Raw genomic sequence first — 15,926 nt, forward strand, 5'->3', positions numbered from 1 at the left:
CCATCTTCAAAATGTTTACTCTTCGGAAAGCCTACTGACTTCAGCCCAGTTAGTTCACAGTAAGGGGGATGAGGACTGTGGCTTCAATTTTATAAGCACGGCACAGACAAAAGTACACAGTTGAGTATCTAGAGAAGTTATTAAAACAGGATTATTTCCAGAACAATCAACGTACGAACTTTTCATTTATCACCGTTAAGTGCCTCTTCCACAACATCTGCCCCTCCAATGTGTTAAGACATGCAATGTTATACAATATGGCAGCATAACTAGCAAACAACTGGTTTTGGCCATCTCTGCTGTACATTGTGAGGTTTTGGTTTGAAAAAAGGAACGTTAGTGCACATTTTCCATCTGCCCTGCCACGACGGCAAAGTACTGCTGAGTCTCCAGAGGCAAACGACAGCAAAAGCCAAACACACTGAACAAGTGTCATTCAGCCGCAGGAACTGGCAAGTTATTGGCAGTAGAATAATCATCCTGTCCTTCCCATCCGGAGCTGCACCAGAGTTATCCAACTTGCCACTAGGAACAAAAAGGTCAGAGGTGAAACATTCACAGTAATATTTTACAGATCAAGACTTCCTCTAACAATCTTTATAAGAGACACTGATGTGGAACACCATCCCATCTGACTCAACATCTGAAAGAGCTACTTCCACATTGTACAAGATCTCCCCAAACACAAGCTACATAAAACACAAGACCATGCATTTCTTACAGACCTATATACAGCAACATTCAAAAACCTGTGCCCCTTGGTTGCTAGCCTGAAAGTGAGCATTCTCCAGCTAAGGAACTTCAACGGAAGACTCTACGGGGACATTTCTGAACCAGAATTCATCAGTCTTTACAGGAGCCAAATTGCATATCGTTTATTGTTGTTACAGCCAATGGCCAGCATAACCAAATTGCAGATCAAAGTGAATGAGTTTTTGTTATCACTAATTGTAGTTGCTGGGAGTGATCGATATGATTTTCAGTTCTGCATGGTAGTGTAAGAGTGATCTATATGATTTTCAGTTCTGCATGGTAAGCCTTTTAACCTAATGTTCACAACATTAATTTTTCCTCAATCCGTGAACAAAGAAAAATATTACTAATTGAGGATTCAATTCACTGTATATGCTAAAAATAAATGTTAGCATCCAGGTTGTTAGGGAGTTCTGGAGACCTTAAAAGGTTATGCTTCACTGTGTTGTCTTGTTTGTACTTAATAAAAAGTATTACCTTTCATTCTTCAATTATACGATAAATGCTAGAGCCAGCGTGGTATAGTGATTAAGAACGGTGGTTTGGAGCGGTGGAGTCTGATCTGGAGAAGCGGGTTTGATTCCCCACTCCTCCACACGAGCGGCGGAGGCTAATCTGGTGAACTGGATTTGTTTCCCCGCTCCTACACACAAAGCCAGCTGGGTGACCTTAAGCAAGTCATTCTCTCTCAGCCTCACCTACCTCACAGGGTATCTGTTGTGGGGAGGGGAAGGGAAGGTGATTGTAAGCCGGTTTGATTCTCCCTTAAGAGGCAGAGAAAGTCGGCATATAAAAACCAACTCTTCTTCTTCTTTAAGGTGCCACAGGACTCTTCTTTTGTTTTTGGTGTATATTCCACGATGTTACAAAAATCATGTCAGTTTTTCAGGTTACACAGAATAAGTAGTAATTGCCTTTTGATCCACAGGTCACATAAAGTGTACAGTACCAACACTTGCTTATCTGACGACTTATAACCCTTGACTGAGAGGAGTGAGATGGATTCAGATAGCCACTTAAAAATGGGGTTCAGTAGTCTGAACTGCCAGTGCAAGGCGTTTACAGAACAATGTCTTCTTCCATCCACCCATGACACCTCTGAAAAGCCAAATGCGGAAGGCTGGGGATTGGATTGGGAAAAAATGCCACATGGAGCAGGGGCTAAAGGGAGGAGAGGGGATCAGGTGACATCTCACCACCGCCACTACCATTGGTGCTAGCAGACATAATATTCTCCTCTAATGAATCTCTCTCTTCACTGCAGGCTCTGTTTTGCATAGTACATTGTCCATAATGATCCTCTGATAGTCAGCATCAAGCTTTTTGGGAGCACCAGGGGCTGATGGCAAGACCCACCTTTGCAAATTACTTGTGCTCAAAGTTCATAGGATTCAACCACATTTTTTCTTCTTAAACTGACCACATGAATTCATTCTATTCCTCTGGTTCGCAATCTGAGTATTCAGATTTTAAATGCATGAAATCTGACAAATGGCTACAATCCGCATAGTTTTATACAGTATTTTTCTAAAACAAAAAGCCAAATGGCAGACAGTAAGTCAGCAGAGCTATAGGAGATGCTAAGATTGTAAGAATAAGGAGAACATATGTTTTTTATCTTACTCTAAGCCCGCCTCCTTCTGGTCCAGGAGCTGCCGATTCAAGACGTTTGCCCATTTCCTCCTGTTTCCTTTTCTTTTGCTCCACAGAAGATGGATTCTTAATACCCCGAGAGGAGGCCTTTGGGGAAAAAATAGGCATAATGAGCAAATTACAATGCAGATGCCCCTTTTCAAAAAAAGTGCAGCTAGGCATGAGACTGTTTTCATAAGCTTCACAGCTTGCATTGAATTCAATAATTATAAATATTATAGAAGTTGTATACGTTTATGTATATATGTGTGTGTGTGAAAACACTGGAATGTAACCAGCATGCTTCTCATCACCATGAAGGGTATGGCCTGGAATACACTGAGGAGGAAGCCTATAAAAACAGTACCTTGTGATTTAATACTCTGATGTTCAATTCCCCTCACAGCTCACCAATATAGCCCCAAGACATCAAGCAAGTGGTGATTAGAATATGATACAGTGGACCAGGATACTCAAGTCTATAGTGGTAACATTTGCATCTTCACCTCCTATCATGATAGAATAGCCCTCATGATACAGGTCATTTAGAAAATAACAAAAAATGGGTTAAAATGTCTAATTAAATTATAACCCACTTTCTAACATGTTTGCTACCTTCACTGTTAAATATTTCAAGGTGGAAGATAACAATTAGGTCAACAAATTATTTCAGCAACTCCTGATTAACATTTAGGTTTTCTTTGTTGGGAAGGCACATCATCTTAAAATTGCTTTCTTATACTTTGCCTCATGATTTTTTCCCATACATGCATTATAGCGGCTCAGCAATGTGGCTGAACCTGGCTCTTCTATTCTCTTCAGCTCAAACCAAATAAAATAACAACAATAAAAAACCTCTCTAAAGAGGCATCACTACAAAGACCCACTGGAAATACCACTTGTCAACTGAACAACATGGCAGGAAGGTGGCACCCAGATTTGGTCCTTAGCAGAAGGGCATAGTGTAGCTGTTATCAGCTGAATATCTAGGTGCACAGTCTCCAGTTTCTATGCGCTCCTGCAGCAAAAACCCCATTTACAACCATTTAAAAAGCCTTTTACACAATTGCGACCTCTACTTCAGGGCTGCTCCCCCCAGCCAGAAGTATATTGAGAAACTCTTACTCATTGATGCAAGTTTGGTGCCAAACTCCATCAACCTTAGCTAGAAAGCTCAATGTTGAAAAAGTCAACTGTGATGCCATAATGATGCCCACTTTTCCACATTCTTAAGTGATCTGACTTCCAGCAAAGAGGCATTCATTATGCAAGGTGTGTCTGAGTAACTGCCATCTCTTTGTGCCAAACGTGTGATTTCATTACCTCCATCTGCCTTTTTTCTGCAGCTTCTGCAAGTTGTCTTCTTTTAATTTCCTATATGAAATATGGAAGAGAACAATAAGAAAGTTTATTTTAGATCCATTTCATTGGGGAAAAAATAGGGTTGGCACACTGGCCAATCAGTCAAATATTGTTAATTGACCACTTACTATTTGATCATGTCAAACATTTCATGAAGGAAAGGATTTCTCTGTGAAGTTTGCCACTTACCTTTTCATTTCAATATGGCATCATCTGCTATTTGTTACAGGAAGAAAACTGATTCATTTAAAATGTGGCGTTGGAGGAGTTTTACCGATACCATGAACTGCCAAAAAGAGAAATAAGTGGGTTCTAGCTCAAATCAAGCCTGAACTCTCTCTAGCTAAAATGACCAAACCAGGGCTATTGAACTTTGGTCACATTATGAGAAGGCAAGACTCACTGGAAAAGACAATAATGCTAGGAAAAGAGGCAGCAGGAAAAGAGGAAGACCCAACAGGAGATCAATTGACTCAACCAAGGAAGCCACAGCCTCCTAGCCCTACTACATCAGTCAGGGGAAGATCTAGCAGCATCAGCAAAGTATCTCCCACTGGCCACTTGCTATAATGGCAAGCCATCTCCAGAGAGGAAGAATGAGCTCACTACCTACTCAGAACTTCTACTCCCCCCCACCATCATTGCCAGTACTTAGCTTTACTTCTGTTTTAGTTTCGCATTCTGTTTTGAAAGGTTGATATTGTCAACTGATTCTGGTGTTTTTTGGCGACAGTTTAGTGAACAAAACATTTTTATAGAAACATCACCCAGCACTGTTAAAGTTACAATGATTCATTATACTTTTTTAAAAATTTAATTGTATTGTTTCACAATCACTTGTTTGTATAATTAGCATAAATATCAAGCATGCTGCTCAGTGAAGTTAATGATTTAAATTGCTTGCACCAATATTTGACCAAATCTTTTGAGACAGGCCAAATAGCCAACTGTAGGGGAAAAAATCCTTCAAATTATTAGGAACTGGAACCACATTTTCTATCAGTTTTACCTACAGCTGGATACATTTTTCAGATCAGGTATATAAGCTTTTTCCATCTCTAGATTTTCCTAAATGCATAAAAGCAATAAGAGATGCTCTCTATTTCATCAAATCACTTTGTTTATTTCATTTCATTTATACCCAGCTTTTCTCCCCAATGGCAACCCAAAGCAGCTTTTTATCATTCTCCTCTCCTTGTTTATTTATGCAACAACTACCCTGTCAGGTAGGTTAAGCTGAGAGAGTGACTGGTCCAAGACCACCCAGCAAGCTTCCATGGCAGAGTGAAGATTTGAACTTTGGTCTCCCGGATCCTCGTGTGACATTCTAAGCACTATACCACACAGGCGCAGTGAACTACACATATTAAAGGCTTGGTACAGTGCTATAGGGAGGGAAAGCAGCATGGTATAGCCCAATCTCGTCAGATCTCGGAGGCTAAGCAGGGTCAGACCTAGTTTGTATTTGGATGGGAGACCACCAAGGATTACCAGGGTTGCTATACAGAGGAAGGTACTGGCAAACCACCTCTGTTAGTCTCTTGCCTTGAAAACCCCATAAGGGGTTGCCTTAAGTCAACTGCGACTTGACGGCTCTTTACACACATATAGAGCTGCAAGAGTTACAAAAAGATGAGATAGGCAATGGCTGAAAAGGATCTTTCACCCATGGTCTCATGCCCAGCCTGATAAGAACACACCATGGGGTCCTGCAAGCCAAGTTCAACATTTGTGTCATCTTGGATTCATTCAAACATGTGGAGCCTTTAACATGCTCAGAAAATGATGAGCATTTTGCTTGGCTTATTGACGTCACGGTTACCCTCATCGAGTTCTTGTCAAATATAGCTACTTAGCGCATCTATGAAATTGAACTTCGAATCATTCCTTTTCCTGTATGGACTGTGTGAACTGCCCCCCCCCCCAAAAAAAAGCCTTTAGGTGGTGCAGGATACCCTGCAGCTTGCAGAAATCAAATGTCCTGGATTACTGCACTGAGACCTATCACAATAGACACATATATTATGCCAAGAATGGCTGAATCTGAAAATGGTACATACTCGATGGCTTGGGCATCAAGCCTGGAGTCAAGTAAGTTGATGATTTTTGGAACGCTGTGCACATGAAACAGTCTTAGTGTCCTGAAGTAAAAGAACGATCATGCTGCAAGGCTAGTAACTAAGTCAGTAGGAACGAAAAGTAATCTAATGTTTGATTCAAATTTAGAAAACTGTGTTACGTGAGTCAATAAAACAATTTTCTGCAGAGAATATATCCTTTACCTAATCCACATTGAAATTCGATTTCTTCTCTGTATTTTCCTACTAGAAACACAGAAACATTTTTACTCACTATAAAGAAATTTATTTTTATCCAATTGCTGACTAGCCTGCTTATCTTTCTTTAAAAAAAAAAATCAGTACCAAAAATCCCGTTCAGACAGCAGCAGCATATCCTGGGAATTGAGGGCTAAGCAATCAAAATGGCGGGACTGTCACTTCTCAATTAAAGTGATCCCTTCAAGATGCTTTTAAAAGATACCAAAGTCAAGACAAATTCACAGGAAGAAGGGTGGAATTATTCCAGTTACATCTATAGGTTAAAAGGTAAATGTAAAGGTCCCCTGTGCAAGCACCGGGACATTCCTGACCCATGGGGTGACGTCACATCCCGACGTTTCCTAGGCAGACTTTGTTTACGGGGTGGTTTGCCAGTGCCTTCCCCAGTCATCTTCCCTTTACCCCCAGCAAGCTGGGTACTCATTTTACCGACCTCGGAAGGATGGAAGGCTGAGTCAACCTTGAGCCGGCTACCTGAAACCGACTTCTGTTGGGATCGAACTCAGGTCGTGAGCAGAGCTTGGACTGCAGTGCTGAAGCTTATAGGTATCATCCCCTTTTTCTTTCATTCTCCCCTTGCACATAACGCAAAACCAGGACCAGACCCTGAACATGATATACTACACACAAGATGCTGCTGTCACCAAAATACCAACAAATTGATTGGGCACGATGTAATCCCAGCAATTCCTACTATGTAAGAACTGTCTATAGGAATACGCGTCTGAACACAATTTCTGCAAACTGTCCAAAACTGAATTGTTCAAGAGAGCTTTTCTACGCAGGCAATAGAGCTGCACTGTACCAAATGATACACAAAGTTACTTAAGAAAAAATATTAGGGACTGTGGTCTTTACTGCCATGTTTGGCTTACTGAAACGAGGATCCTACTATGTAATTTTTGATTCATTTTAATATGTCATATTAAGACTTAAGCTTTGCTTCAGTTCTGTTTTTAGATTTGTGTCTGGTTCTACAACCCTAATTCCATTGTATTGTTTACTGAATATCCCACTTGTTCAGTTGTATGGACTCACTCTCACGTAATCCGCCTCGACTCCAAGTGAGAAAGGCAGACTACAATTGACGTAAATAAAAATAATAAATACAATAGAGATATTATAAGTAGAGATATTAAAAGGAGCTTGTTTGTTTTCTTTTTAAAAAAATTCCTATTCCTTATTTTTCCCCAAAAGCTGTACTCGTGCTGCAAGCATATAGAAATGAATATGCAAGGTGAGGGTTCTGACTTTACCAGGAAAACAAATTAGACTGATTAAGGGGTTTTGGATTGGATCACTATCCAACAGTACCATCCAATATGCAATAGAACACAGAGGTGTACACTCCAATGGTAGTTTCTGGGTGCGATCAGATGTTATTTTATTAATCATGAAAAGAGAAATTGTGACAAGGAGGGACAAAGAGTTCCCTTCTGAATAAGGCAAGCTTATTCCTAGGTTCAAGCTCCGTCTATAAACTCACTATAAAGTCTCTACTCCCACTAACCAGGAGAAGCTGCATTAACCCCAGTTCATATTCTCTACCAGGGTGAGTGTGCGTGACGAAAGAAGCCTGTGTCCTTCCTTTCTACTTCAAAGATAACAACCAGCATGAACCAGGCCTGCCACAACAACTGCTGGTAATGCATAGAGGCCCATGTAATTCAAACCACCACCACCACCCCTTAACAGGAAAAGACAAGTCTTCTCACTTGTCCACTATTCCAGCACTGCCCCCCGCTAAAAACAAGCAAAATTACTGAATTAAATCTAATTTGTTGCAGCAACAGGACAATGGGTTCGGGGGCATCTTAAAGACCAACCAAATATAGCAGTAGTCAAAAAGGGCAAGAGTCCAGTAGCACCTTAAAGACTAACAAAAATATTTTCTGGTAGGGTATGAGCTTTCGTGAGCCACAGCTCACTTCTTCAGATACAGCTAGAATGACTGAAGAAGTGAGCTGTGGTTCACGAAAGCTCATACCCTACCAGAAAATATTTTTGTTAGTCTTTAAGGTGCTACTGGACTCTTGCCCTTTTTGACTACTGCAAACAGACTAACACGGCTACCCACTGCAAATATAGCAGGTACTTCTGCAAGCTGCTGAATCAAGAGCTAAGATTTAAAACAATCACAGAGAAACATGCATTATTATTAAGCACATTATTGGGAGCCAGCATAGTGTAGTGGGTAAGAGTGGTGGTTTGGAACGGTGGGCTCTGATCTGGAGAACCAGGTTTGATTCCCCACTCCTCCACATGAGCGGCGGAGGCTAATCTTGCGAACTGGATTTGTTTCCCCACTGCTACACACGAAGCCAGCTGGGTGACCTTGGGCTAGTCACACTCTCTCAGCCCCACCTACCTCACGAGGTGTCTGTTGAGGGAAGGGAAGGTGACTGTAAGCCGCTTTGATTCTTCCTTAAGTGGTAGAGAAAGTCGACATACAAAAACCAACTCTTCTTCTTCTAACGTGACATGAGATTAACACATTAATCAGTGGTCTTAGGCTGGAGCAGCTCTGCACAGGACTGCCCTTTAAGTCCTGAGACTAAAATCTAAGAAGCAGTTCAGTATAAATGGAGGAAAAGATATTTTTCTCCATTAATTCTCAAGTCTTGTTCTTAATACATATGATACAGACAATATTGGGAACAGCTATGCTGGTCTATGGCTGTTTTTTAATAAAGACTGAGACACAGACAACATATTGTTTTTTAAATGCTCAATAATTAATGTAGCTCTCTCACAAGCATGCAGTCATACCAAAAAATGGTGCCATAGAACCACAGGTAGCTTAAAAGCAATTATACAGTCTTCCTTCTGCTTTTTATACACGACTCTCCCCCAACGACTACTTTATGTGCTAGAGAGCTACGCATCTGACCCAGCAGCTCTCAGATCCCTATCATTTTTTTAAAAGGGGGGGCCTTCTCCAATGAGGGCTTATGAATCACAGACTTTTACTCTTCTTCTGACAAATCGTAGCCATCTCTTTCCGTGCATATGCCTGACAACAAGTATACGAAGTCTTTCACCTTACAGCACAATTATGTTTGTTTTCGCATTCTTCTAGTGCAGTGGTTCCCAAACTTTTCGGGGCGCCGCCCCCTTGGGTCCACAAATTTAACCCCAGAGCCCCCTTACCCTATCCAACAACACAGTTGAAGGGGGCCCCCTCTAGCAGCCCTCTTGCCTTAGTGCGACCTAGGTAATTCCACCCCTCCCCAGGGGATGGTTCTGCCCACTTTGGGAACCGCTGTTCTAGAGCCTGAACAAAGCCAGACGAGAACACAGCAGCAGGACAGCGCGCTTACCTGGAAATGAGTCCCATACCATTTCTGCATGGGAGGTTTGGCCTTGGACCAGCTGCTCTGTAGATGCACATTTTCCCCATCTGAATGCTCAAAACTCAACAATAAGCCCCCCATGCAGAGTTGTGAGAATTCAGACGGGGGAAAACGTGCACCTAGAAAGCGGCAAATCCAAGGCAAAACCTCCCATGCGTAACCACGCATAAATAGCCCCAAGAAACACCACGGGATTAACTTCCAAGTAAAAGGACATGGAGATCAGGCTGCTAAGCACCGATGGGTTCTCCTGAGCCTTTTTTACTACTTACAGTGCATTCCTAAGGAGGTTTTACTCCAGTCTAAGCCCATTCATTTCAAGGGTCTTAGATTGGAGTAACTCTCCTTAGGAAGATAATTCCCAGTGGGTCGCCGTGTTAGTCTGTCTGCAATAGTAGAAAAGGGCAAGAGTCCAGGAGCACCTTAAAGCCTAACAAGAATATTTTCTGGTAGGGTATGAGTTTTTGTATCTGAAGAAGTGAGCTGTGGCTCACGAAAGCTCATACCCTACCAGGAAATATTCTTGTTAGTCTTTAAGGTGCTCCTGGACTCTTGCCCTTTTCTCCTGTAAGTCTATCTTGCTGGTTATTGTTATAGCCAGATTTTAGGAGCTGGATTTCTAACACAAAGACTGAAAGCCAGTTTCTGGAACAACATTTTTTTTTTAATGACTCAAACAGCTGTTTGAAATAAAATAAACTGGCTTTCAGTCTTTAAAGGCCATTTATTCATGGAAGGTTTTGCATTGGATCTGCCACTCTTTAGATGCACTTTCCCCCCATCCATATTCTCAAAACTCAACATGAAGAGTTTTGAGAATTCAGATGGGGAAAACGTGCATCTATAGAATGACAAATCCAATGCAAAACCTTCCATAAATAAATGGCCAAATTTGTGTTTGAAATCCAGCTCCCAAAATCTGGCTATAACACCATAAGGACTATAACCATCTTACACGTTGCCTCGCATATTTTCGAATTTCAGGCAACAGGCAATCGGGAGAAGGGCGGAAAAGGGAGGTCTCAAAGGCTGCCTGAGAAACTAAGGCAAATAGGTCGCCTGTATAAAAAGAGAACAAATTGAAATGGGGGTCCGCCAAATGTAAGCCTCTTTTCGCAGCGGGGCAGCCAGCCACCAGGCGGCCGGGCGTCTTTAGGCGCAGACCCCTCGCGGTGGCCCAAATGCAAAAGGCGAGCAGGGGGGCCGCTCGGACTCACCGGGTCCGGCGTCTCCACGACGTCATCGGCCGCTCCCCCCATGCACGGCAAGCACAGCCCCATCCCGGCCCCGGCCGGCCCTGCAAGGGCAGCGCCCGTAAGCAAGCGCCGCCGCCGCCCTCGCCGCCGTGCACTTTGACCACGCCGCCGCCGGCGCCGCCCTTCCGCAGCAGGGCTCGGCGCAGAGGCGGCGCCACCTAGCGCTCTGGAGCGGGAAGCGGCGGGGAGGAGGGGGGAGAGGGCGCGGAAGGGAGCGTAGCGGAGCTACAGCGCGGCGCCGGGCTGCCCTTTGAGTCCCGTGCACAGGGGAATGAGATGGTGTTTCTTTTCATGACCCATAATACAAAAGTTGCAAATGTAGTAGAGATTAAAAATTGGTATCGCTCGATTAGAACAGCACTCCTTTTCTTTCTTTCTTTCTTTCTTTGTTTTAATAAATATTTTTATTGGTTTTTAATAGAAAATGGGATACAGAAGGAAAAAGGGGCGGGGGAATAAAATTAAAAAAAAGAATATAGATAGAGAGAGAGAGAGAGAGAGAGAGAGAGAGATAAATACATGTTTTGATATTATACAACGTTGGTATATCTAATACCGCCCCCTGATAGGTTGTAATAATACATTAACTTGTTGATAGGTTATATTCGATCTCCATTATGAATCTGCTGTTTAAAACTGTTTAAAAAGCACTTCTTTTCGTGCTCGTCGCGTCTGTTCATCCCAGTTCTTCGGAATGCCCCCTCCACGTGGTCTGCCTGCCTATATGTGTTATCTGACAACTCCTCGACTCTGTAGAGCTTTTTGCCTGGCTAGATTGAATGCTAACCCTTCTATGGTAATGCAGGACAGAATTCTGAATATACCATACTCAGGATCTGCCCTTGCTCTTCTGGCTCTATTGACTGTTAGCCGAATTGCTCCTTTAAATGGGGAAATTAGCTGAGCAATCGGTGACTATATATTTATATAGTGGGGTCGCACTCAGCTATACCAGAATCCGTTTAATGAGACCTTGAATAAAGACAGACAAAGGATTCCGAATTAAATAGTGTTTATGTCTTTTTTCATTCAATGATGCGTACACACAGAGAATCTAGGAAATAAAAGAGAGGAGTACAGAGATATTTGCCGTAAGGCAGGTAGGAATATTTTTACAGAATATACGATACCTTCCTGTAGTCCAGAGTTCCATAGGATCAAGATGAATAAATGGGGGGGGGGGGCATGGGGAATAAATAGAGGGCAGGGGTAGCCCCCTGCATACTCTAGCATGGCTGCTCACTCCGGCAGAGTGGCAGGCTGTATGAAATGGGAAGCCCTAAGGGTCAGGTTATGGGTGTGGGCTACCCATGCCCTTTTGGAATGCCGCTTTTACGAGGCACTTCGATCTCACTATATTTCTCCCCTTTTAACATACAAATCCAATGCCTCTGTGACTGACATAATGCCTTTTTTTACTAAGCGATAGGGACCCCAAGGCTACATTGTCAGTGGCAAGATTTGTTTCAATCCTTATATCCCTCCAACACTAGATATATGCTGCTCAAGATCAATTGATCAAGGAGCTTCTAAGGGATAAAAGGAAAAGGAAAAACTGGTATAAAGGGATAAAATCACTTCATGAGACGACAAGAGTCACTGGGAAAGACAGTCATGCTAGGAAAAGTTGAGGGCAGCAGGAAAAGAGGAAGACCCAACAAGAGATGGACTGACTCAATAAAGGAAGCCACAGCCTTCAATTTGCAAGATCTGAGCAAGGCTGTCAATGATAGGACATTTTGGAGGACTTTCATTCATAGGGTCGCCATGAGTCGGAAGCGACTTGACGGCATTTAACACGCACACACACATAAAGGGATAAAATCCTCCAAAATATGCATAAAACATTAAAGGTTCTAGTCACAGATTGGTTATTCCAGAGCCTTAAGTGCATTTTGTCTTATTTTAGTTGCCAGCCAGGCAAATCTAGCCATGGGTGTGTGTAAAGTGCCCTCAAGTCACAGCCAACTTGTGGCAGCCCCTTTTGGGGGGTTTTCATGGCAAGAGACTAACAGAGATGGTTTGCCAGTGCCTTCCTCTGCACAACAATCCTGGTATTCCTTGGTGGTCTCCCATCCAAATGCTAACCAGGGCTGATCCTGCTTCTGAGATCTGACAAGATCAGGCTAGCCTGGGCCATCCAAGTCAGGGCAAATCTAGCCATACTAACAGATAAATTAGTTAACAGAGATGGTATTATGCTGCTTCCAATTACAGGTGGTAGATTCCAGCTTTGAATTTTCTTTTGCTTAAAAGCTCCGTGTAAAAATATAGGGGGCTGTTCTGTTTCGGGCAGGGGCTGTGGCTCAGTGGTAGAGCATTGCTTGGCCTGCCGAAGGGCCCAAGTTCATTCCCCGGCATCTCTAGTTAAAGGGACTACGCAAGTAGGTGATGTGAAAGACCTCTGCCTGATACCCTGGAGAGCTGCTGCCAGTCTGAGTAGACAATACTGACTTTGATGGACCAAGGGCCTGATTCAGTAGAAGGCAGTTTCATGTGTACATGTGATCCATTGAGCTACTTCCCCTCCCAATATTCCTCTGTGTTCTGTAAACTGGGGTGGGGTTTTATTCCATTCCCATCAATATTTGTCATCTTAAACTAGGTGCATCTCTTAAGTGACTAGATGAGCATCATGAATTATGTAAAACAGAATTGTACAGGTTGGCATTTTTATAAAGGGCATAAAACATGGTTCAGGAGGGTCCTTTCTTAAAAAAAGGAAAGGGACTATGGGCTTGACTTGACCATTGTGTAGGGTATGCGTTTTCTGTTTATTGTAAGTATTATGCTGCTTTTACTGCATTGTTTTCTACTTTTGTAATACTGTTTTCTGCATTGTTTGATATATCATATCTGATACTTTTGGGGGGATTGTTTCTAATTGTAACCCTAGTCCTGCTAGATGTCGTGCTATTTGATTGCATTGACTGACATCCATATAATCTGCCTTGAGTCTTAGTCAGAAAGGCACACTATAAATAAAGTAAAAAAAATGAACTAGCTTATTTCAGTGGAGTTTGTGGCTGACATTTTTCAATTAAAAAAGGATGGAGGAGAGGTTCTCTGCCTTTGGTAGAGATCTTCTTACTTTTGTGTAAAACTATGGGGGTTGGGATGACCCCATTCGTCCCTCAAAACTAGTGAGAGTTAACGCTGTGCATGTGTGCTGCTCTCATGTTGCCAGGCAGAAGAAGAAGAGTTGGTTTTTATATGCTGACTTTCTCTACCTTTTAAGGAGAATCCAACTGGCTTACAATCTCCTTCCCTTCCTCTCCCTACAACAAACACCTTGTGAGGTAGGTGAGGCTGAGAGAGCCCTAAAAGAGCTGTGACTAGCCCAAGGTCACCCAGCAGGCTCCATGTGGAGAAGTAGGGAATCAAACCTGGTTCTTCAGATAAGAGTACACCACTCCTAACCACTACATCACACTCGTTACACAGAACAGCACACAGGTGTGAGCTGGTCAGGCCTGCAAGTTAGGCTGAAGGGAAGCAAATAGCCTATCACTTACTTCCCTACTACCTAAGGCAAGCTGATATTGCAGACCTGAGGCTGATAGAATAGGAGTTTGGAGTTATTGCAGAAATGAGATGCACTGGGGGATTCCAAGTCAGACCTTTTGCCACTCCACCTCTCAGTTTCAGTAATGCACATGAGAAAGCAAGGGCTTGCGTGGGTTGCTGTTGATGTGGTACATCCTATCTGATCCTTAATGGTCATAATGAAAAACATAGCTAGCCAGTTAAGACCACCATGCTTGCTATTGCAGCCAAACTGCAGCCTCTTTACAAGATCTGTTTCCTTGTAATAAAGCATCTCTGAAAAACATGGTATCTTTGTAACACCTGTTTATTTGCAATATACGAACAAAGCATTTGGGCTGTAAGCAGACTTTTCCAATAGGTATCACAACAATTGACCCTTCACCAAACTCTCCGTAGGAGCAACAGTTGCTTTCGGCTGCAGTTGTTGAAACCTCCCTGGTTTCTGTCTCTAATGTCAACTGTAACTGCTGTTACCCTTCTGTTCCTTCTCGTGGAAGTCTGAGACATTCCAATAAACTAGCGAGAGATGTCTAGCCATTAAGGAATGCTAAGCCCTTTTGTTGTCAATTACCAGGCAATAGTAGGCCTATTTGCAATCTATGAAAGAGCCTAAAACCATAATATTGTTATAATCATATCTTATTTCTATAGTGCTTGATATGACTTTAGAATCGATTTTTTAAAAGAATTACAATCCCTGCTCACAGACATAAAATCTAATAAAGGCAAATGTAAAATAAATGGGGAGAAAGAATAAGAAAAGGCCGGGCCAATGTCATTAATTCATCTCTGTACTCCTTATTACAAGAATTGGTTCCCATGGCCATATACTGGCACTAGGTAACCCTTTGAATAGCACCTAAAGAGGCATCAATTTGAACTGTTTTGGCAATTTCTACAGTTTAAAATGACAACAGTGATAGACAAAGAGCACGGGAACAATACATGTGTGAAAAGTAGTATTCTGCACCCAACAATAATTTATCAAAATCTTTGGGCTGCTAGAAAATAATATTGATACCTTTCACCTTTAGGGTCTCCTCCAACCATCAACTAAGTTTTTTTTTTTTTTTTACCGATATAAAAACAATAACACTAGATGAGAAAAGGCACAGATAACAGAGGAGCTGCCAAAAACCAGTCACTGGGGGCCCATCGATGAAAAGTGCCCTAAAAGAGATTAGTGTTTTCTCTTGAGATAATACCACAGGGTTATAACCTGTGCTGTTTCCAAGGAATTGGACTTGAAGAACAGAAAAGCCTCTCCCTGCCTAGGCTTCTTGATGTGAGATAATAACAATTACTTAGATAGAAAAACGACTGAGTGCCTTAATGCTTTATTCAATTTCCTCCACGATGAAGGTAAAAAGATCGCTTTCCCCTTGATGTGTTTTTCAAATTGCAATTTGAGCTGCCTTAGAACAAACCTGGAGTTGAGCAAACGACTCCCTATAAATAATAGCCAATCGACTCTGACAAGCTTAAGGACTGATAGATGCCTTTAGTATCCACTGTAGAGCCAGGAAGAAGATAGTTCGGTTCAAGGAGTCCTTTAATGTATCACGCTTGGCCTGTAATATCAAGCTATCTAGAAGCTAACTTTTTTTGGGGGGCCTGGAAAATAAATATAGTAGCAGTAGAACATAAACTGGGAAAGGGAGAGAATGAATAGATAACTGTTC

The 15,926-nt window shown here is 42.3% G+C and overlaps 1 protein-coding gene across 1 annotated transcript; it reads right to left on the reverse strand.

Annotated features, from left to right (window-relative positions):
• Nucleotides 1-221: 221 nt before the first annotated feature.
• SVIP (small VCP interacting protein) lies at nucleotides 222-10,723 on the reverse strand. Its single transcript, XM_056851725.1, has 4 exons — nucleotides 10,657-10,723; nucleotides 3,709-3,759; nucleotides 2,377-2,493; nucleotides 222-525 (listed from the first exon to the last, which is right to left on the reverse strand). Exons 1-4 carry the CDS (start codon nucleotides 10,717-10,719, stop codon nucleotides 511-513), a joined length of 246 nt encoding a protein of 81 aa, XP_056707703.1. The 5' UTR covers nucleotides 10,720-10,723; the 3' UTR covers nucleotides 222-510.
• Between the last annotated feature and the right edge of the window lie 5,203 nt (nucleotides 10,724-15,926).

This window comes from Euleptes europaea, chromosome 6 (assembly GCF_029931775.1).
Source record: "Euleptes europaea isolate rEulEur1 chromosome 6, rEulEur1.hap1, whole genome shotgun sequence".
Classification (NCBI taxonomy): domain Eukaryota; kingdom Metazoa; phylum Chordata; class Lepidosauria; order Squamata; family Sphaerodactylidae; genus Euleptes; species Euleptes europaea.

Coding starts and splice junctions, on each gene's coding strand:
- SVIP (XM_056851725.1), bottom strand. CDS start 10,719: ATGGGGCTGTGCTTGCCGTGCATGGGGGGAGCGGCCGATGACGTCGTG. Junction 3,760..10,656: donor TCGTGGAGACGCCGGACCCG/GTGAGTCCGAGC, acceptor TATTTCATATAG/GAAATTAAAAGAAGACAACT. Junction 2,494..3,708: donor CAGAAAAAAGGCAGATGGAG/GTAATGAAATCA, acceptor TTTTCCCCAAAG/GCCTCCTCTCGGGGTATTAA.